The sequence below is a fragment of the Trichoderma harzianum genome (genome assembly GCF_003025095.1).
Source record: "Trichoderma harzianum CBS 226.95 unplaced genomic scaffold M431scaffold_22, whole genome shotgun sequence".
Taxonomy (NCBI): Eukaryota; Fungi; Ascomycota; class Sordariomycetes; order Hypocreales; family Hypocreaceae; genus Trichoderma; species Trichoderma harzianum.
The window spans coordinates 375,794-396,736 of record NW_020209270.1 but is presented as its reverse complement, the minus strand read 5'-3'; the positions used below and the strand labels follow the sequence as shown (position 1 = coordinate 396,736).

At 40.9% G+C, this 20,943-nt stretch overlaps 7 protein-coding genes across 7 annotated transcripts; 3 read left to right on the top strand and 4 right to left on the bottom strand.

Moving 5' to 3' along the window:
* The first annotated feature begins 6,718 nt into the window (after positions 1 to 6,718).
* On the top strand, positions 6,719 to 8,204 carry M431DRAFT_21077 (hypothetical protein). Its single transcript, XM_024913448.1, has 3 exons — positions 6,719 to 7,223; positions 7,288 to 7,362; positions 7,427 to 8,204. The coding sequence occupies exons 1-3, from the start codon at positions 6,768 to 6,770 to the stop codon at positions 8,171 to 8,173; spliced, it is 1,278 nt and encodes a 425-aa protein (XP_024768593.1). The 5' UTR covers positions 6,719 to 6,767; the 3' UTR covers positions 8,174 to 8,204.
* Positions 8,205 to 8,384: 180 nt separating this feature from the next.
* On the bottom strand, positions 8,385 to 9,494 carry M431DRAFT_487357 (hypothetical protein; the record flags this gene model as incomplete). Its single annotated transcript, XM_024916469.1, has 1 exon — positions 8,385 to 9,494. One exon carries the CDS (start codon positions 9,492 to 9,494, stop codon positions 8,385 to 8,387), a length of 1,110 nt encoding a protein of 369 aa, XP_024768592.1.
* Positions 9,495 to 11,323: 1,829 nt separating this feature from the next.
* M431DRAFT_513436 (hypothetical protein) lies at positions 11,324 to 13,228 on the top strand. Its single transcript, XM_024920021.1, has one exon. It carries the CDS (start codon positions 11,344 to 11,346, stop codon positions 13,060 to 13,062), a length of 1,719 nt encoding a protein of 572 aa, XP_024768591.1. The 5' UTR covers positions 11,324 to 11,343; the 3' UTR covers positions 13,063 to 13,228.
* A 362-nt stretch (positions 13,229 to 13,590) lies between these two features.
* M431DRAFT_487355 (hypothetical protein) lies at positions 13,591 to 14,703 on the top strand (the record flags this gene model as incomplete). The annotated part of the gene is made up of 4 exons (XM_024916468.1): positions 13,591 to 13,695; positions 13,757 to 13,983; positions 14,038 to 14,372; positions 14,447 to 14,703. The coding sequence occupies 4 exons, from the start codon at positions 13,591 to 13,593 to the stop codon at positions 14,701 to 14,703; spliced, it is 924 nt and encodes a 307-aa protein (XP_024768590.1).
* A 259-nt stretch (positions 14,704 to 14,962) lies between these two features.
* M431DRAFT_10585 (hypothetical protein) lies at positions 14,963 to 16,478 on the bottom strand (the record flags this gene model as incomplete). The annotated part of the gene is made up of 3 exons (XM_024911598.1): positions 14,963 to 15,929; positions 15,983 to 16,216; positions 16,291 to 16,478. 3 exons carry the CDS (start codon positions 16,476 to 16,478, stop codon positions 14,963 to 14,965), a joined length of 1,389 nt encoding a protein of 462 aa, XP_024768589.1.
* Positions 16,479 to 17,700: 1,222 nt separating this feature from the next.
* Positions 17,701 to 18,669, bottom strand: M431DRAFT_98839 (hypothetical protein; the record flags this gene model as incomplete). Its single annotated transcript, XM_024925090.1, has 1 exon — positions 17,701 to 18,669. One exon carries the CDS (start codon positions 18,667 to 18,669, stop codon positions 17,701 to 17,703), a length of 969 nt encoding a protein of 322 aa, XP_024768588.1.
* Positions 18,670 to 19,091: 422 nt separating this feature from the next.
* M431DRAFT_98945 (hypothetical protein) lies at positions 19,092 to 20,761 on the bottom strand (the record flags this gene model as incomplete). The annotated part of the gene is made up of 3 exons (XM_024925101.1): positions 19,092 to 20,042; positions 20,098 to 20,346; positions 20,405 to 20,761. The coding sequence occupies 3 exons, from the start codon at positions 20,759 to 20,761 to the stop codon at positions 19,092 to 19,094; spliced, it is 1,557 nt and encodes a 518-aa protein (XP_024768587.1).
* Positions 20,762 to 20,943: the final 182 nt, after the last annotated feature.

Below are 20,943 nucleotides of genomic sequence, written 5' to 3'. Positions count from 1 at the left end.
TTTTAAAAAATAATTAACTATATATTATAAAATTATATAAACTATTTTATTATTATATACTTTAATAATATTTTTATTTACTTTAAAAACTTAGAAAAATATAAGGAATATATTAAAAAAGTATTATAAATACTCTAAAATAATAAACTCCTAGTAGAACTTAAAAAATATAACTTTTATATATAAAAGATTATATTTTTAAAATATATTATTACTCTAGGTAAAGTCTAAATAAACCTTAAAAAACGTAAGGTAATTAATAATTAAGAACTATTATAAAATATTAAATAAGTATAAAGCTTTTTAGGACTTACTAATTACTATTAATATTTTATTAAGGATTTTATAAAAATTACTATATTACTTATAAACTTAATAAAAAAAAATTTTAAATTTAAATTAATATAAAACGCTTTAATAACCTTTAAATACCTTAAATAAGCTTTTATAAATATACTAATATTTATAATATTTAACCTAAATAAACCTATTATAATTAAACCTAATACCTTAGACTACGTAATTAAAGAAATACTTAGTTAACTAAATAAAAAAAAAAAACTTAGGTCTATTATTTATTTCTTTAAAAAACTATATAAACTAGAACTTAAATACCTTATTTATAATAAGGAATTTCTAGCTATATATTAAACGCTTAGTAAGTAGTATTAAAAATACTACTATAAAAAAAGTTAACTTTTAATAATAATTTTTATAAATTACTAAAATATTATTTACTTTATAATAATATAAAAATTATTTTATAAATAAGTTAAGTACTATAAATAACTTTTTAAATTTAAGTTTATTATTAAATACTATAGTAAATTAGATAATAAATAAGCTAATATACTTAGTAAATACTTAAATTACTTTTAAAAAATCTTAAAAATTAAGGCTTAAATACTAAAAAAAAACTAATATAATAACTTAGTAATTTAATTAATTAATACCTTATACTAATTTAAAATAAATAACTTAATTATTAATAATATAAAGGAATATATTAAAAACTAGGAAAATAAATAATACTTAAAAGGTATTTTTATAAATATTAAATACCTAATATTAAATAGACTTATTTAAGTATTAAAAGATTTATAAAGTAAAGTAGTAAAATTAGTTTACGTATATAAGCTTAATAAATACTATACAATTAAAAAAACTATATAATAAATTATATAATACTTTAAATTTAAAGATATTAAGAAATAAGTATAAAAGGTTATATTAGAATATATAATATATAAATAAGCTAAGGTATTATACTATCTTCTTTATAAAAAACTATAACTTTTACTAATTTTAATTAAAAATTAGGAATTAATAATATTTAACTATATTATAAAACTTTTACCTTTAAAAAAACTTATAATTAATAATACTTAAGATAATATTTTTATAATCGTTAACTAACTTTTAAAAATAATTTATTTTATTTTAGTAATAAAAAAAAGCTTTATAAAAAACTTAGCTTATATATTTTTCTAATATATTTATATAAACTATAGACTATTAAATAAAATTATTTTAAATAAAAAATTAATACTTATATTAAAATTTTAGTAATTACTTATAGTATAAATTAAACTAAAATATAAAGCTAATATAACTTACTACCTATAGATAAATAAATAAATAAAATAAATTAACTAAATTATTAAAATATACTTATAATATTACGTTAACTTTAATTAAGATAATTAAGTAAAATACTTATTAATTACTTAAGTATTTTATAATAGTATACTAGTAAAATTTATAAATTACTTATTATTTTACGTAAACTATAGGTTTAAACTAAATTTATATTAATTACTTATTAAAAAAGAAAATACTAATAAAGCTATTATTATAGTTAATAAACTTAAGGAACTATATTAAGAATTATAAATATAATTTAAATTTATTAAATAATAAATAGCTAAATTTATAAATATAAAAAAGATTAAAGAATTAACCTTTAAAAAGGGAGATATAGTTTACTTACTTTAATATTTATAAAATAATAAATAGCTAAATATTAAAATAAATAAGCTAAGTAATAAACTTAAATTTAAAAAAGTTAGATTTTATAAAGTTATAAAAAAAATTAAATTTATTAATTATAAAATAGATCTTCTACTTACCCTAAAGAAATAAAAAAAAACTATATATTTAAATTTTTATATTTTACTATTAGAAAAAGTATTAATAAATAAGAAAATAAGTAAAATTATATAAGATAAAATTATTATTTAAAGTAAAGAATTTAAATATAAAGTTAAGAAATTTAAAATAATAAAATTTAATAAAAATACTTAATAAATTAAATACTTAGTAAAATAAAAAGGGTATAATAAAATAAAAAACTTATAGTAAACTATTAAGGATTTTAAATATTTAAAAGATTTTATAAATAACTTTTACTAAAGTTTAGGTTTAGTAAAAAAAGGTTAAAAGCGCCTTAATTAATAATATTAACTATAAAACCTATAGTTATAGGATTAGTTAAATTAAGTAATAATATTATAGCTTAATAAGTAGCCTTTATCTTCTTATACTTAACCTTATTTAACTTATTTAAATTAATAATACTTTATATAATAGTATAATATATTTTTTTATATTAATGTTTTTTTTTTATAAAAATACTTAACTTTTATATTAATAATATAATATTCTTTTTTAGCTACTTTAAGCTTATTTTTTAAGTAAAAATAATAAATAGTAATATATTTTAACTACTTAGAAAATAAATTATAAATATTATAATAAAATTTATTTAATTAAATATATTTAGTATAATATTATAAGTTAAATAAAAATAAAAGATATTCTTTATAACTATATAATATATAATAGGAATAATACTTATTTATAGTAAAGGTGTTTTTAATTAAAAATTAAAAAAAAAACTCTTATATTTTTTACTCTTAGGATAAATATTTTTAAATACTTTATTTATTATTATTAAGTAAGTTAAAATATATAAAAAAAAATAAAGAATTAGTAGCTAAAAATATACTTTAAAGTAGGAATAAGCTACTTATACTTAAATAAATAAAGTCTTAGGGATAAAATTAATAAAAAAAGGATATTATATTATAACCTAGATTTTATAATTATAATAATAAACCTACTAGTTAATTAATTTTAAATAAAAGATAAATTAATAAATTAATTAAGAATAGATTATTAAATTATTATAATAATTTAATAATTTCTAAATAAATTATTAAAACTTTAAAATAATTTATAATAAAATTATTAAAACTTTAAAATAATTTATAATAAAATTATTATTACTTAGTAATAATTTAGCCTAGTTAACTAAGTATATAAGTTTACTTTATTTTATTTATTAAAATACTTAAATAGTTAGTTATTATTAATACTATAATATTTATAATATAATTAAATTAAAACCTAAATATTTTACTTTTATTTATATTATTAGCTAGTAACTAGTTTACTTATTTATTAACTTAACTACCTTACTAATATAAACTATAGAACTACTCTAAGGTCTATCCCTTAGAAATAGCTAACCTATAGTACCTATAGGACCCGGTTCGTTATATATAGTCTAAATCTTTATAGTTTAACTTAGTTAGCTGTGGTTAATTAGGTTGGGCTATGGATTGATTCTGGATTTTAAACTAAAGGCTAGGGCGTAGCCTTCCTTTAACCTAGCTATTACAGCTTTACTAACCCTCTTAATAATAAATATAACCTCTATAATAGAATATACTTTTCCTTAAATTAAACTATTATAAAAAGTATAAAGAAAAAGTACTTAAAATAACTAATAGTAAAAAAAAGTAATAAAATTTAATACTTTTATAATTATAATAATTTATATAAGTATTTTTAATACTTTAAAAAGTAATAAATTATAATACTTTTTATAAAATAATTAAATATATAAAATTTAATTCTTTATATTCTTTAAGTAATTTAAATAAATGATTATTAATAAAATATTAAAATTAAATATAAATTAAATCTTTATTATATTTTACTTATTTTATAATTATATTTACTTAAAACTACTTTTTATCTTTTTTATTAATATAAACTAATTAACCTTAGTTTATTACCTTAGGAACTTACTTTATATTACCTAGTATTAGGTCGAGATATTATAATACTTAATATATTAAATAAATAAATTAGTTATTTTAAATAGCAAAATATTAATTGCTTCCTTTGTATGGCCTTATTGAAGGAAGAATCCACTAGTTTCCCATTAACATAGTGACCTTGAGCAAGAACACCCTTGACACCATTTTCTTCGGCTCTTATTACCTTTGTAAGTTAAAAGATATCAGGTATTGGATTTTTTCTTCGTTAGATAAAATATATAGTGAATGTGGAAAGAGAAATAGCTGGTAAGAAAACTTCACTGTTGTTCAATATAGCCCTAGCGTAGCTGTATATTGCAGTCTCTCAAATCCCTTATTTTCCCCGATATGACCTTCTTCTCCAAGTAGATATACGACCAGCTTATAGGTCATGAGTTTTCATTAACTCTGCTTTGTACTGCGACTGCATCAGTGGGGCCTTTCACAGCTCCAGCGATTGCGCTATACACTGCCTCCCTCATGCTCTTGCAGTTTCAGATATCCAAACGCTGTTGCTAGGTGACATTCTTGTGAATATTGTCAATTCTTACTCCACTAGAGAAATGATATGATGGAAGCTACCTTTCATCGCAAATACTCAACTAAAAGCTGTAGGCTACGATGAAGTATGCTGGCATTAGAGGAAAATGTTGCTCGAAGCAAAAGCCACCCATCACTGTATGCGATGAGCACAACTCTCTGCTACTAGAATTAAACGAGAGCAGCACTTCCGTGTATAAATTTACAGTTATGAGAGGAATACTCAAGCCTTTCAATAACTTTGAGATTCTTCGCTAGATCAGCCAAAGACATTTGAGAAGGCGATCTTAAGAATAGATGCCACGGCAAACGGTTTGACTAACTATAATCTATATTCACTATGGGAGGTATAGTTCCATAACTGAGGATGACCCTTGTAGGTTTCAGCACAGATGGTGCACAAAAGGTATCGGCGTCTACATGAACAAGCACTTTCTGCATTTTCTTTATCCATGAACTGCTAGTGGGTAATGAACAAAAGAGTTGTTGAAAGCACAGCTTGTCAATTGAGCAAACGTCGCCCGAAAAGACTGGATTCAGATATTTCGGCGGGTCATCATTGTGTTTCTAAAGCTGAGGTCAAAAGGACGAAGTTCAACGAAACATAGCTCATAATTCAGAAAAATACTACAATAAGATGCTGCATCAAAACATGAGTTTTGGTTTACATAAGGAGAAGGGAATGGAGAAAAGGAAGTCAGAGAGAACTTTAAGCATGGCTCATAAACTGGCTCAGAGACATCCTTCAAGCCACTAGTCAGTGACTTCCTGACAAATCTGCAAAGTCCATCAGCAAACTAAACGCATGTATCTCTTGCGGGTTTTCATGGCGGCGGTGACAAGATACTAGAGTGAGGATAGTTGACGTATAAGTTGATCAAGGGTAAAATCGGGTTGAGGCTCCATTATTTATTGTATATAGTCTTCGATAGTTTGATTACTTTAAATACGAGGTCATAGAAGTTTCCCATCCAGATGTTTAGCTACATCAATTACTCGAGAGCATCTTTTGGGATTGCAACTCTAATAGTTACGCTTGGCCTCCAGTCACAAAAAAAAAAAAAAAAAAAGACTTCGCAAACTAGAACAGCTTTAAATAGATACAAACACATACAGCTAAAGCTACGATTCAAAGACGGGCTACACTAAACCATGAATCCAAGCTTGCAATAGGTTCGGCGGATGCTGCGTGGGGCTTTGTCTCGTGGACTTCGTGAGGCTCCAAGACAAGCCACTCAGCGCTCAGGTCTGTTTGAAAATACACGAACCAAGCTGGCACGAAAGCTAAGCCTTGCGATAGCCTCAAGCACATCGAAAGGCTAGCTTTATCCATGCGATGCGCTATGCTGTGGTTGACCGTTGGCCGGCTCTTCTGTGAAAGCCAACCCTTCAGTTACTTGCGCGTCTTCATGTTATTTGCTGCCAATAGACCCTCTGTGGCATCCATCTGAACTAGAATTGCCGTCTTCCCGAGCTCTGCCGCAAAAATTGTCTAATTCCGTCCTCACACATCGCCAAGGATGCCTCTAAACCGAACCTGTCAGCCACTGCATCGCAGGATTGGCAGCCGAGCAAGGATACGGGGGCCGTCTAGCACCATGGGGTAAGATTATGGTGGCACCAGGGCATCCTCGCGTTAGCTAACCTGTTCAGGTATATCAAGGGAGTTGTCTCTGCTTTCGTGACGAACGACATTTCAACAACCCGAATTGCACTTGGGCAGAAGGCAAAAGGTTCTCAATCGCAAAAGATTTCTTGACTTGGCATACGACTAACCGAGTGCAACAGTGGCGATGATGGCTTCTTCGTTCGCTCCACTCTCTGTCGAGCCCCAATCGCTAGTCTTGACAGCTAAGCCGCGTGGGCGTCGCAGCAGAGGTTGTATTACCTGCCGGCAGCGAAAGGTGAAATGCGGTAAGATGAGAACTTTCACTCTTTGGTTCATTGCCGTTTTGGGACCCTCATCTAATCTATTTACTTCTCGGCTTCAAAGATGAGAAACTTCCTCACTGTCTCCGATGCCTAAATAGCTCGCGCGAGTGCTTGGGATACGGGAATCCCCAACTCTTTATTAATCAAGTGCTGGCGACAACACCGTCCGCGAAGACGGAAGAGAAGGACATGAAAGTAGTTACTAAATTCTCCACCACTGGTGTAAATTTCCCCTTGACGCTATCCCCTGATATCGGAGGGCAAGATGTCGTCATCTCTCATCTGATAAACAAGTTCCCCATCGACTTTGCATGGAGGCTTCCACCAGGAGCAAAAAGCTCACCCTTATCTGCTATATTCACGAGTTTAAGCAGACGCGCGACCGCCTACGTCTCTGGAATATGTCTGGCCCAGGCGTTTTATGCGCGGGCCCACAAACGGCATGATCTTATGGCACATGCAACAATCCTGTATAGTCGCTCGTTACAGCATCTCCGCCAAGACTTGCAGGTATTAGACAGGAGTACATCTGCAGTATCCATGTACTCGAACTTGTGGAGTTCATTTCTTCTTTGCCTTTACGAGATCGTATCTGGTGTTAGCTCGGCCGGGTGGCTTGAACACTGTCATGGCATCACCGCTCTTGTATGTAGGCTGTCAGGATTGATTAAATCGGTCGATTTGCTATGGAGCTAACAAGCTATTCAAGATTCAAATGCTAGGGCCTCATGCCTTCCAGGAACTCGGCGCAAATCTCATGTTGGAGACATACCGAGGCTTAATTGTCGGCGTCCCACACTCTTTTCCTTCGTGGCGTTTTGATGGAGCTGACTCTTTTGTTTGTACAGATTGTGAATTTTCTCGTCAAACGAAAGCGCTGTTTTCTCGAGGCTCCTGATTGGAAGACGGTCCCCTGGACCATCAAGAGGAAGTCACTAGGTTCGCAGCTCCAGGATCTTTTCTGTGACGTCCCAGGGCTTATGGAGGAGGTGGACGAGATAATGCAACAGTCAGCATTGGGTCATGAAACTGACACCATGGAAGAGAACCTACGTGAGAAGGTGTCAATTCTGATGGAGCAAACATGGCAGTTCCGTTGGCAGTGGGAGGCTGCGAACGCTAATGCATGCAAGGAGGTAACATCCGCAGAATATGGCTCGAGCTCGTCAAGAGACCGGGGACCCTCGCCCTTTCCAACTGTTTTTCACTTTCAGAGCATGGATCGGGCTATTGACATTGCCTTTTTCAATACCATTCAACTTCTTCTCGACACCCTGTTGGATCCCCTGGGACCTAGGTCAACGCCGTTTTTGAGTCCATCACAACCACCAACGGGGCCCTTTACGAACCCTTTGCTTCTTCCGGGTCAAGGCAGCAGAGATGATCATGCTCTTGAAATCTGCCGAATTGTCGATTTTATGTCCCATTGCAAACATGATAGCCTGGGCATGTTTATGCTCATGTTTCCTTTGTATGTGGCACGCTCGTGCTTGGTTCAGCGTCCAGATGTTAGCGCTTGGATAACGAATATTTTAAGTACATTAGTTCGCGAGAAGGGATTTCATATTGGGGGACATTTGTCGAAAGAGGAGTGATGTTAATTTGATACTAGCAAAGAAAGATATCATGGATAGAATCGTTTTCACTATTTGCAATTTTGTAAAACAAATGTCTCGATAGGGAATTTGAGATAGGTAATCAATTTAATGAACGACGTTATGATCTATGGTATCTACAAAATTCAAGTCGTAAAACAAGCAAATGGAAAGGGAGATGGAAACAAAAACGCTCTAGTATAGTCAAGAATCAGATGTCTTTGCCCTTGGGGACAACCACAAGAAAGCCAATTCTTCTGAGGCTCCTCTCTTCTCTGTCCTTCTTTTGGTAATTCTTTTCTGCCTTCTCCTTCTCCTTCTCATATTTCTGCTGTGCCCTATATCGGCGCTCTTCAAGCCGTTCCAGATCTCTGTTTGCTCGGCGATCGTCGACATCAATGCCCTCCTTCTTCTCATTATATCGCTCCAAGGAATTTTCGTACTTCTCGAGCGCTTTCTGGGTCGCTTTGTCGTGTTTGTCGTTCACCTTGACTCTCTTTTTGAGCATAGACTTCTCTGCAGACTTTCGCTCCGCTTCGCTAATGTACACATCCACCTTGCTCAGGACGTTGGATGGATTAGCAACCGGCGGGAGCTCTTCGATGTCAAGAGGTGAGATCCATTGGTCGAGAGCCCTCAGGCGGCGTTCTTGTGCACTGATGGTCTTGAGCTCGTTGGCCTCCGCCAGGCTTTGGAGAGATTCTAGAATAGGCGACTTTTTGTTCACGTCTCCCTTTTCGTTCAAGATTGGCATGTTGGTGAGCTTGGCGATTGTCTTCAACTTGACAATCTGCACTTCCAGACCTCTAGGATTGAAGATTTCCTTGTTTGCCTGGCGAATGACAACCTCGGATCGAATCTTTGACATGGCATAAGTTCCAACCATGGCACTAAGACTAGCGGCCGTAGAAACAATTTGGGCAGTGGGTTCAGGCACGAATCCAACAATGTCTGAAGCAGCTCCGAGGAGGCGCAGCGGTGGGCTTTGGACAATGTTGCGGTTAAGCTGGTCTAAAAAGTCCAAAAACTCGACTTTTGAAATGTTCGAATTGGCCAATGCGGGCGGGTAGGCTCGTAAAAACGCAGATCCCACGTCTGCGTTTGTGGAGGGAATTGCGATGATTCTTTTGGCATTGCTGATGCTAGCCGAGCTTTCCAGAGTCAGGGCTTGCTGTTGCTTGACTAGGATGTCTTCGTATGGTGGCGGCTCAGAGTCCGAAGAGCTTCGTGCGTATGATGATCCCTCGAGCTCGGCAATGGTGGTTTCTCTGTAGGTCTCATATGGGAGATCCTGTTTAACATTGACAGTCGAGATATCCATGGTGTAAATGGCAAGTGTATAAAAACGGCAAGGTAGTATTGTAATCTAGTTCGTGTGGTATTAAGTGGACAGTGTTGTAGACCGATTGCACTTTGATGTTGATGCTGGATGCTGATAATGGTGATATTTGAAGAGAAAACAGTTAATGGTCTGGTCGAACCTCTCTCTTTAAATCCTTTAAACTCATTATCAATGCCCTTGCTCATGCTTTATTCTGACTCTACAAATAGATGCATAAAGTCTCCAACAGATCCTCTCAGCCTTGCGCGCACGACCCAAATGTGTAAACTTACTGCGAGTTGGTTCATTCCTTTCGGACACAGCGTTCGAGTAAGCTGTAGATCAGGGTGACACTAAACCCAAACTCGCTAGCTATGGCGAGATGAAGGGCAGACTTTCCATTAGTGCAAATCCTTGGGGCGAGACCTGCAACGCTAAGAAACAGGGGAAGCAGGGGTTTGTGTGGATGGGCGATTGCATTGCTGATGAAAAGAAGTTAGTGATTCGAGTTCCATTCTATCAATCAAGACCCGATGAGAATCATTCGAGTTTTGGTGACGGTAGTCGTTTGAGCTCTCCATTCGAGCTTTGATGGGGAAACCCTTTCGAGCGTCGATTCGAGCTTTTGCTGCTGGCTATCTCGGCACCTTCGTGACGACGCTTCTCATCTCAGAATAGCAGAACGTTGATGTAGGCGATGATGTGTTGCCACATGCCACGCGGCGCATTGTGACGCAAGACAATGCCCACGAGGAAATTGTAGCAACTACGAAAAGGGAAGCAATAAGAGCGATATGGGTTCTCTCTGCACTGGAGGGGCAGCGGTACCTATTTAAAGGCACGGGAACCTGCAAGAGTGAGTGCTTGTTGTATGAGTAATGCATGGAGTATCGGAACTACACCCTTTAAGATCTGGCTACGACTATGGCTGAGTGCTCTTGGCACGATCTCTTCAGTCTTTTCGATCGTTGAAAGACTTGGCACGAATCTCCTTATTAAGCATTAAGTAGCATTTTCTCCAAATTCTGTTAGTTTAACACTCAGCTTTTCGTTGCCGTTTGTCGTTATCGTCCAAATTTGTGAAGTGGCCGACTGCTGTGTGTCCCAATCAAGCACTCTTATATTAGTGAAATGATATGGGGGAGCCTAATAATCAAAATAGTGCTTGTGCCAATCGATACTTTGTTGGAATAATGGGAGATGTTCTGCTCTAGAAGAGTAAATCTTACCACCCTTTACACCAACATGAGCAAGTCGAAGACAAATTTAGCTTCTAGGCAATAAATATCAAGCATCACAGTCATGACAGCTAACTATTGGCCTGCATTTGGAAGCACTACGAGTACTGCCACATGTATGAGTTGATCTCGCAGTCCCTGTACCTAGTTGGCTTGTTCTAGGGTAAACACATGTACCTTGCGCTGAAGATCTACGGATTGCGGCAGTGTATGACGAGCGATGGTCGCGAAACCGTTTTGCTGGATAGTGATTACGCGGTAATACAGATTGCTTTATCTGAAACTCGGGCTCTAGTGATATAATATGAATGAAGTCATGCTGAATTTGTCATACAAGCTTACAGTTGTCCGCAATGAATCCGCACGATACATGTCTACATGTAGATGCCGAAGAGAGCAATAAGCCGCATAAGGCAAGAAGCGCTTTACCCTAATAGGAAAGCGCGCGTCCTCCGTTTCTATCATGAATCGTCTACTGTGGACGGAAGAGAATACCTCGGACTCTTAAAGTTTCTAAGCAACAAACTGTCTCTAAAATGTAATCCAACAAGGACTCTATTAATTTGTATTATTCTATACACTCTACCCTTTGAACGTTATCCCACTCAGCCATGCCTTCCCTAGCCTGCTGGACCTGCCGGCTCCGGAGAAAGAAATGCGACCGGACTCAGCCGATATGCCGGAGTTGCGCCAATCTGAACATCAGTTGTTGCTACAGCAAGGACCGTCCCGATTGGATGGATGGAGGAGAAAAACAGATGCAGATGACACAGGCTATCAGAGCCCAAGTGAAGCAAGGAACCTCAACTCGTCGTGGCAACGAGGCCACCATCCGGGTCTTTTCACTTCATGATGGCCAGCACCAACAGACTGAAACCACACCGGCGAGGCGCGAGACATCACAAGACAACTCCAGTGTAGATCAGACAAGCTCTAGCTCTCCTGCATCTACGCATGTAGTATCTCAGGAAGATACGAATGAGTTTCTCACCACCTTGTATCTCGATACTGTCTCACCAGCTATGTTCCCTCTCTACGAACCGGCGACTCTGTCCGGCGGTCGCTGCTGGGTACAGACGCAGTTAAAGTCAAACAAGGCAATCTATCACAGTGCGCTCAGTCTCAGCGCCCATTATTTCACCCTGTTGCTAGCCAAAGATGCGAACCACACTCTCCGCACTCCTTGCGAACAGCACGTGTGGGACACTTTGGCGATGCACATGGACTCGGCGATCCACGTCATCAAGCAAGACATGGATCGCTACCATAAAGAAAGTAGCCAATCGGACGTATTCTGCAAGCTCAATGTCTTGGGCGGCGTTACGCAGTACTTGATCTTTGCCACAGCCATGCCCCAGGATGCTGGTTGGAAGATGCATTTATCTGCGGCCCTGACATTGCTGGATGAAGTGTTTCAGTCACATGGAATGGAGAATGATGAATATTCCCTAGAACAAGTTTTGCAAGCCATGACTAAGCCCTCAATATTCGACGGCATCCATCTCGGCTTCCATGTATGGAACAAAGACCAAGCTGCCTTTCAGTTTTTCACCTCTTTTCTGCTGTACGTTGATATCATGGCTAGCATTCAGTTGGGAAAGCCCCCTAGGTTCCAGCACCATCACAGAGGCTTGATAGCTGGCTGTGAAGTGCCCATGGCTCTGGATGGCCAACCTCGATCACTTCTCGAAATTGAGTCTTACGTTGGCTGCCCAGGGTGGATTCTTACTATTCTCGGTGAGATTTGTACAATGGAAATTGCAAAGCATTTCGCTCGGCGTGAAGGTGTGGATTTTATGACGGATGCCAAAGCAGAGAATCATGAATTGATGAAGAGATTGCGACAAGGCATGACGGAAGTTGATGCCACCATCCAGTCAGAGTTTCTTACAACGCAGTTAGACACTATAAGACTGGGTGAGCAGCATCAAAAAACACAGGCTAAGAAACTCGCAGTCATAACGAAAGCTTGGCTGCATGCCACCATGATTTATCTGTCAGTGGTCGTTGATGGCTGGCAGCCAGGCAATGCCTTTAATCGCGGCAATGTGACCTCCATCTTGAACATCTTGGATATACTCTCGCCAAACCTTTCAATACGCAGCCTCATGTGGCCGGTTTGCGTATGCGGTTTCTTGGCTTCACAGGAGCAAGAAGAGATATTTCGGAACTTGGTATCCTCTTTGGGGCCATTGCAAGCCCTTGGCCCCGCAAGACAGGCCATACGGCTGATGGAAAAGGTATGGGAGCTTCGCCATCAAGTAGATGAAGAGACGTGGGGAATCCACGACTGCTTCCAGTTATCTGGATCCGATGTACTCTTCATTTAACAGCTTACTGAGCGTTGCAAGTTCAGCTTAGAAGCTTGTGAAGAGAAGCAAGTCATTTGTATGTTCCCTGCTAGGAATTGCGAGCTTTTATGTACGAAATCTAGGCAACCTGGTATCGCTTAAACTATTACACGCACATATACGCAATGATATGCTTTAATTGTCAGCGAATGAATCACAAACATGGAGTGATGCTATCCCCATATTTCCAAATTCGGAAAGCGCGCGCGCCTCATAGTGTTGACGACTGGTGATTTATACTATCGGCCATCAGTTGAGAACAGCGATATTAACGCCGATATTAGTAAAAGCTCGTTTTAACTTGAATGCTTTGAAATAGCTTTTCTTTTCAACTATTCACGCTGACAAACTGAGGACGCGATGTTTCCAGTGACTGTCATCGAAGATTACAAGTCTTTGTGTATATAACCGGTGGGTTGGAACTTTGAACAGAGCCATTTCACCAACTCATCCTCCTCAACTTTTGTTCTTCTTCAACTTTTAACTAAGCAACTCAAAGACGAAAAGATGTCTGTCGTCGCTGTAGCTGGCGGTACCGGCAATGTTGGCCGAACCATCGTTGAGACTCTTGCACAGTCATCCAAGCGCAAAGTCATCGTCCTAGCTCGCAGGGTACGCACATAGAACCAGTAGTTGGGATCAAGATGAACTGACGAAGAAACAAATTAAATAGGCTCAGACGGTCTTGGACGATGTGCCGACTTTCGCCGTTGACTATACCGATGTTGATGCAACCGCCAAACTCTTGAAGCAGCACAACGTGGAAGCAGTCATTTCCGCCATCCAAGTGACTGACGAGACTTCCTCTGCTGCCGAGATTAGCCTCATCAAAGCCGCAGAGCAGTCATCGACTGTCTCTCGATTCATTGCCAGCGGCTGGGGAGCACTCCCAAGCGAGGCGTAAGCTATCCTATCTGGCCAATCCTGTTTCTCACATTCTCACCAACAAGTCAGGTCTCCCACTGCAGCTTTCTCGAGAGCTTCGAACAATGCACTACGCAGCACCATGCTTGAATGGACGAGATTCTCAGTTGGCCTTTTCTTGGATTACTATGGAATGCCCGCCATCAAAACGCACTTGCCACCAATGTCGTTTGCTGTCGACATGAACAGCAAAAAGGCGGCTCTTCCAGGAACAGGAAATGAGCCGTTTGCCTTCATTTACTCTTACGATATGGCCAAATTTGTTTCCGCGTTCTTAGATGTGCCCAAGTGGGAGGAGATTACGTATATCTACGGAGAAAAGACAACCTGGAATGAGTTTATTAAGGTGGCCTCGGAGGTAACAGGTAAGACAAGCTATGCACACATCATTCACAACTTTTCTACAAGTCTTCGCAGCTAATGTTTAAAATGTACTCAGGTTCTGAATTCGAAGTATCGTATGATCACATTGAAAAACTGGCAAAGTTTGAAGTCACTGAACTTCCTTCGCACAAAGAAGAGTTGGCCAAGTCTCCTTTCCCAGAGCCTTTTGCTCGCCAATTGTTGGCAGTTCTCGGCCTCTGGGTCGTTGGAGGGCAGTTTGATATACCTGTTGACAAGGCACTCAACAAGAGTTTCCCGTCAATCAAGCCCATGGGGGTTCGAGAGACGCTCCTTGCTAGACAGAGTTCCTAATGCTATTGAGGCTCATTACACGGCATTGCTGGAGATTGCAGGCTATATAGTCCTCAGAATGTATTTGCTAGCTGAGATTGATATCAGTTCACTCATTGACGTGGAGATATAACAAGCCTAGATATTTAGCACTACAAAGAATCCGGTCATATTATTAATCTTTGCCTAGAACAAACGAGTATTAAATTTTCCTCCTGCCATATATCCAACATAGAAAAAAAAAGGTGGCGCGACAAATGCAAGCCAAGATACACAACAGCTAGTTGTATCGATTGACAAATTTAATGACCTTGCGGCCAGTAGTGCTCCTCACAAATCCATCCAACTCATTGACAAAAGTCGTCTTGAATCGATAGTCGTTTGTCTTTATGACATGGAGAAATCCCTTGATACGAGCAATGAGAGCATCAAGTGAAAGGACCCGCGAAGTCCGCGGAGAGCACATCAATCGGATCTCTAAGAACGACTCCAAAGATGGCTCCAGTTTATCCAGAATGATCTGCCATTGTAAGATGCCGCACTCTTCGTTGTTCAACAAAGCTGCCATATCTTCAAACTGGATGTATTCCCCATCCCAGTCGAAGCTGACTCGCCTGTCGCGGCCTTGGAGGCGAAGAATCCGGAGATAGGGCCAATCAGCCGCGGGAATCTTGTCTCGAGCTTCTTCGGGTAGGGGATGGACAGATCCAATATCACCAGTGACGTATCGCACCAGTGGGTTGCGCAGACGAGAAAGAGACGTCTGAACCACCACGCCAGTCTCTCCATCGGGGAGAGGATCAACATTCTTGTCACCTTCAGCAAATGAAGCTGGTAAGACCTCGAGCAGCATGGCTCGTGTGTCGAAGATAAGATCCTCTACACTTGTGGTGCTCTCTTTTCCAACGATATCGGGGCTACTAGCTGCCCATGGCCCTGCCTCTGCGCTGCCCAGGACAGAGATGATCTTGACACCCTTCAGGGTCGCTTTTATGTGCGCTCTCTGCGCAGCGGTAAGCACCTCAGACGTATAGATGAGCTTGTCAAGCCTGATCAGAGCGCGCTCCTCCTCGGGGAGGGTCGAGATGTGGTGTACCATCTGGACAATCTGACCACTATCACCAGCGAGAACGTTGATGTGGTATTTTGCCAAGAGTTTAGCAACATCTTTGGGGGGCATAAAATTGCCAGCGCTGAGAACCGAGGCACCAGCATTCTCCATGATTTCAAGCATGAGATCCAGGGACCTATTGTCCAAGTCAGCATCGGTTGTTCTATACTACTCCGTTGAGCGACTAACCTGTAAAGTTCTCCTGCACAATGGGTCGTCAATGCCCAGTCTCCGGGCTTGATGGCTCCAATGGTTTTGAGAAACTGGCCGAAATGGGCCCTGTGCTTGCGGTTCTCGTATACATCTGTGCCAAAGAACAATGGCTTCGAACCAAAACCCCCACCAGTGATGCTCGCATAGACGCTCTGACGATATGTGTTGTTGGGGTCTGTGTCATTGATGAGCCGTTGAATGGTGTCGTACCTACGTGTAGTTTATGGTCAGAGGAATGATCTAATTACTTATACACAGCTTTCGGCGTCTTCTCTTTCACTTACAGGTCCTTCTTCCAGATAACGGGCCATTTCTTTAGATCTTCATTTGCCTGCTCTTGCTCTGCGGCTACTCTCTCTCTTACTGATTGAACAGTCTTTTCGTCGGGAGGATACTGTATCTCCTCTACATAAAAAGGGTGGATTTTGGCAACGGCCAATACCTCGCCTAACGAATGTGGCTGAAACTCCATAGCTAGAATTCAAGCTGAAATGACGTTATTGTGTCATTTAATTAAAGAGAGGAAGTTGATTAGAGTAAATCGTACGTTGTTCAGAAGCCAGCCGTAGAAATACTACGCGGGCCACAGCCCGAAAATCGTCGCTCTGCTCACATGCCAGAGCTCTTGTTACGTTACTGTGCGGCGCTCACTGTATTCATTTCAGTTCCATCCGTACGCCTCACGTCGAGATCCGCGCTCTATTAGTCGAACGACAAAGCAGCAAGCAACAATAATTGCTTTTCGGTGGGTTTTAGGCAGCCAAGGTGGAAAAGCTGCGCTGATGACCGGCCTAGTTTCACCCTGAGACATGCATGCAAAGCACACGTAATTTTCCCTTGCAGCAGATGGCCAAGAAAAGGCAGCGAAAAGGCACAATTCTCGGAGTTAGAAAAAAACGAGGCGAACAGATGCCCTGTAAGATCGACCACTGGGGACCGCATGCAGCTAGCTAGACCACGTCAGAAGCTGATGGATCTCATCTCGTCTTTCTGGGGCTTGTCGCTGTGTCTACAAGATTGAACATGGAAGTGTCACTGAGAGATAGTGTTTCATTTTTGACCGCCATTATTACTACTGCTACTATAACTGAACCGACGGTAGCATTTATGTAGATACGAAAGACTGACTTGATTCACATATTGTGCTGTAAATGTAAATTGTAAGCACGAAGCTGGGTGCGATGGGGTCGCTCGGCAAATATCATGACCCCTGCAAGATTGGGATTCAGCTGCGTTCAGCCCAGCCACCCGTCATGCGTGTGGTGTACAGACGACAGGCCAATGGAAGCAGACCAGGGGGAAAGAATGGTTATGATTTCATTACAGTTAATTTCTAGGAATGTTACACACACTCAAAAGTGCATATAGTGGTGCAACAGCAATAACCCTAGCTGCTGCTGTCAAACCAAATATTACCGTTGAGGTTACATACGGACAGGATACCCTAAGTACATGTTCGTGTATCTATCGTATGTTACATATTACAAGCAATTTCATGTGCTTTCACAGCAGGCCAATAGTATCGTATCCGCGAACTATTGAAGCCACTCTCGACAAACTGCCCGGCCAGAGTAGGGCCATCCCGTGTCTCACATCAATACACCAACCCATTACCTCCGCATATCCGCACTCCATCCTCCGATACCCCTGGCTACTTTTCCAAATCTTGTTCGGGTTGCTCATATGCCGAGCATCTAGTAAACTGTAAAGGGCACGGCGTCCCACCTCACCCGACGCAGATGCCGCTCCGGATCCTTGACGTGGTTCCGCGCGTGCAGCCACCGCCTGTTGTCGATGAGGATGATGGACCGCTCTGGAAGAGCCTTTGCAGTAAGGTGCAAGGTCGAGTGGCTTCTCGCTTCGGCGCCCTGCAGAGCTTGTTTCAGCTCTTTGAGCGCGGCAGACGCTCGCTCGTTCAGGGGTGTCAGGAGATCTTCCCGGAAGCGCATCATGCTGAGCCGGCCCTCGTCGTCGGCCATTAGGATGCTCCCCACGATGTGCTGGTGGTCGGGATGCTTGACAAATTCCGGCGGCGTCCGGATGAGGAACTCTGGCCTGGCGAGAGACTCCCTGGCAGCGGATGAGAGCAGCTCGCTAAGGCGCTCCACGTTCATCACAGAGAGCGTTCCGCCACCGCAGCGATCAGGCTGGAGCACCTGCAGGGCAAAGTAGCGTGGTGGAGGATCCTCGTAGCTGCAGTCCGTGTGCCAGGGGAAGTCTTCCATTGTCTCTGAGCGAGCTTGGCAGTTGGCCGTTTGGAAGCTGGTCGAAGATGGGAGAACGTCCCAGAACCAGCCGCGGGTGGCGCTGTGAGCAATGGGGAGCTGGTGGCCGTGGTTCTGATGCAGGCTCCGGAGCAGCTGCTCGAGATATCGGCTCTTGCGGTCTGCAAAGCCCAGGCTGACCTTGAGGATGCCCTTCTGGCGGAGCTTCTCACTCACACTGCGGACGTGACCAGGTTCCTGGGCGCAGCGAAGATCTGGTGCGTCCAGGATCGGGACTGTCTGTGAGATTTCGGCCGATAGAGGAGGATGGCGGGTTTCATGGAGAGGAGGATGACTGGTTTCATGGACGGCAGCCCGAGAGTGTCGTGGATATTGCTGGCGGATCGAACCTTGTATCCGATGAGCAGTGAGGATATTCAGCGCAACGCGGCGATACATGATGGGCAAAGATTAGGTTGTTCAGTCAATAACGACTTCGTTCTGGTGATACTATGTGTGGAAGAGTGGCGACGGATAAGGGCACTGAGTTGCGTTTTCTCCTGCAGACTGCGGATGGACACGATCCATCTTCCACCGACGCAAAGGGTTATTTATCTTGTCAATTCTACTGCTACTAGCACAAACAAGTATGCACACGTCGTAATGTACGAGTACGAGCTACTACATGCCAGGTGTCATGGCATCGTGTGTACTCAAGCCCCCCTGTCAAGCTGGGCAAACAGAGACGCTACCATTTCCAAGGAAATTGCCGCCGTCATCAAATTAGATCTATGAGTACAGGTATACTCACACATGTGTGGATATAGGCTTAAGAAACAAGGTGTTGAACCCCAGTAAATAATAGTAATAATAATACGATACTAATAGGAACCCTCTGAGACACTCTCGCCCGCCGCAACCACATCCTTGTGTATCACGGAACAAAGCCAAGCTCCACCGTGACTGATGGCACAGATCCGATCATCACTACTCCGCCAGAGTGCAAGCCCGAGCAGGCCTCCGTGGATGACCATGAACGTGCCGATCAAGGGGTACATCACCCTCTCTCCCGAGGCCTTCAGTATCACGCCATACAGGCGAGGGATAATCCGACGCTGTATCACACAACATCTGTCTAGCTCGAGATTTGGGGACAGCTGAAGCTTTAGTGCCGCCATCCACTCCTCGTCGGTGATATCATCGCCAAACCTGATGCCATCGCCCTTTCCGCTGCGAATGGGCTTCAAGATGTAACCATTGCGAACTTCTGGATGTGCCTCTGAGTGAACCAAGAGTTGTCTAAGCTCATTCGACCCTGGGAGATATGTATCGGCAATACTCCTGTCGAGGATCATAGCCTGCCTCTTCGTGATGATCCCTAGAAACGCTTGCTTCGGGAGTTCCTGCTTAATGATGCCCAGCATTCGCTTGTCATGAACCAACAAAATGGTCCTCATGTCGTTGAAGCAACGCAAGCTAATCTCACGCAACATCTCGGGGTTCATGGCAAGCAGCTCACGCTGATGCAGCTCCAGCCCTACCTGATAGACCTCCTCCACTAGCTCTCCGTCACTGGTGAAGGAGAAGGACGACACGTCGGGCGTGGCATTGCCTCGCTCGGGCTTCTTGACGACGGCACAGAGCTTATACCCGGACTTGCTTCTGCGGTCTGATACCAGCCTCAAGTCTGCAGAACTAATGATTCGTGGAGCGTAGCCCATGCGACGTTTGAAAGCGTCGACGAACATGTGAATGTCCATTCCAGCCTCCTGGCCTTTGAGAAGATGGACTGGGCGATCCCGCCGGAACAGAGTGAATAGCTTATCAACAATCTACAATCCGCATTAGAGAGAAATCTGGCAACTTCATGAGTCATTTCGGTCATACCTCTTTTGGTTGTGCAGCGCTGACGAGTCCGTGACTCCCCATGCCTGTATCTTCTAAGGCCATGTGTCCATACGTCGCGTGCATAAACCCATTAAACGAGAACCGAGCATTGATCTCGGTAATCCGAAAGTTTTCTACCGCGACTCCATCTCGGGCCTTGATTTCTTCGACCATGAAGTCGGGCCTCCACGAGCCTCTGCATGCTTCATAATCCGGCAATCTGCCAATTATGGACTGTAGTCCTACGTACTATGTTCATGTACATGTCAGTTGTTGTTGACAACTAGAGAATTCAGCAGTCACTTACTTTCAAGAGATCCTGTTCCTTCTCCCCAAGAGGCATTCGCTTGGGAAGCTGGGCGTCAGCATCAAGCCACCAGCGGCTCACGATATCAGTAACCGAGGTCACCAACGCATCGCTGAGCTCCCGTAACACTGATTGATGATGGCCGTTGATGAGGATGGGTCGAGGGCAATAAGCCTTGTAGGACTCAGCAGGCCAGAGGGGAGGGGGGCAGAGCCGCATGAGCTTGGCTTTGATCGTCTCATGCTCCCATTTGTAAAAGGTTTCATCGGCATCTGCGGTTAAAGCATCTTCATATCCATTGGGGCCGCGTCCAACATGGATTTGCTTGAGAGGCTCGGGATATTGAAGATAATTCATCTTGAAAGTACTACTCGTATATCTGCTACGAATAGAGGCAACTAGTAATGTGTGAGATATGAAAAGAATCACTGAATCAATCTCTACTATTATGGCTTAAATATTCTCCTCGCCGAGCTTACCAAAAATGTTCCACGATCCATGTCATCATGCAAGGCCACTCCCAAGCACCACGTATTCCA

Bases quoted from the DNA above. Each gene is read 5' to 3' on its own strand.
- M431DRAFT_21077 (XM_024913448.1), top strand. From the start codon at position 6,768: ATGAAAGTAGTTACTAAATTCTCCACCACTGGTGTAAATTTCCCCTTG. The intron at 7,224-7,287 runs GTATGTAGGCTG...AAGCTATTCAAG, and splicing joins GTCATGGCATCACCGCTCTT to ATTCAAATGCTAGGGCCTCA. The intron at 7,363-7,426 runs GTCGGCGTCCCA...TTGTTTGTACAG, and splicing joins AGACATACCGAGGCTTAATT to ATTGTGAATTTTCTCGTCAA.
- M431DRAFT_513436 (XM_024920021.1), top strand. From the start codon at position 11,344: ATGCCTTCCCTAGCCTGCTGGACCTGCCGGCTCCGGAGAAAGAAATGC.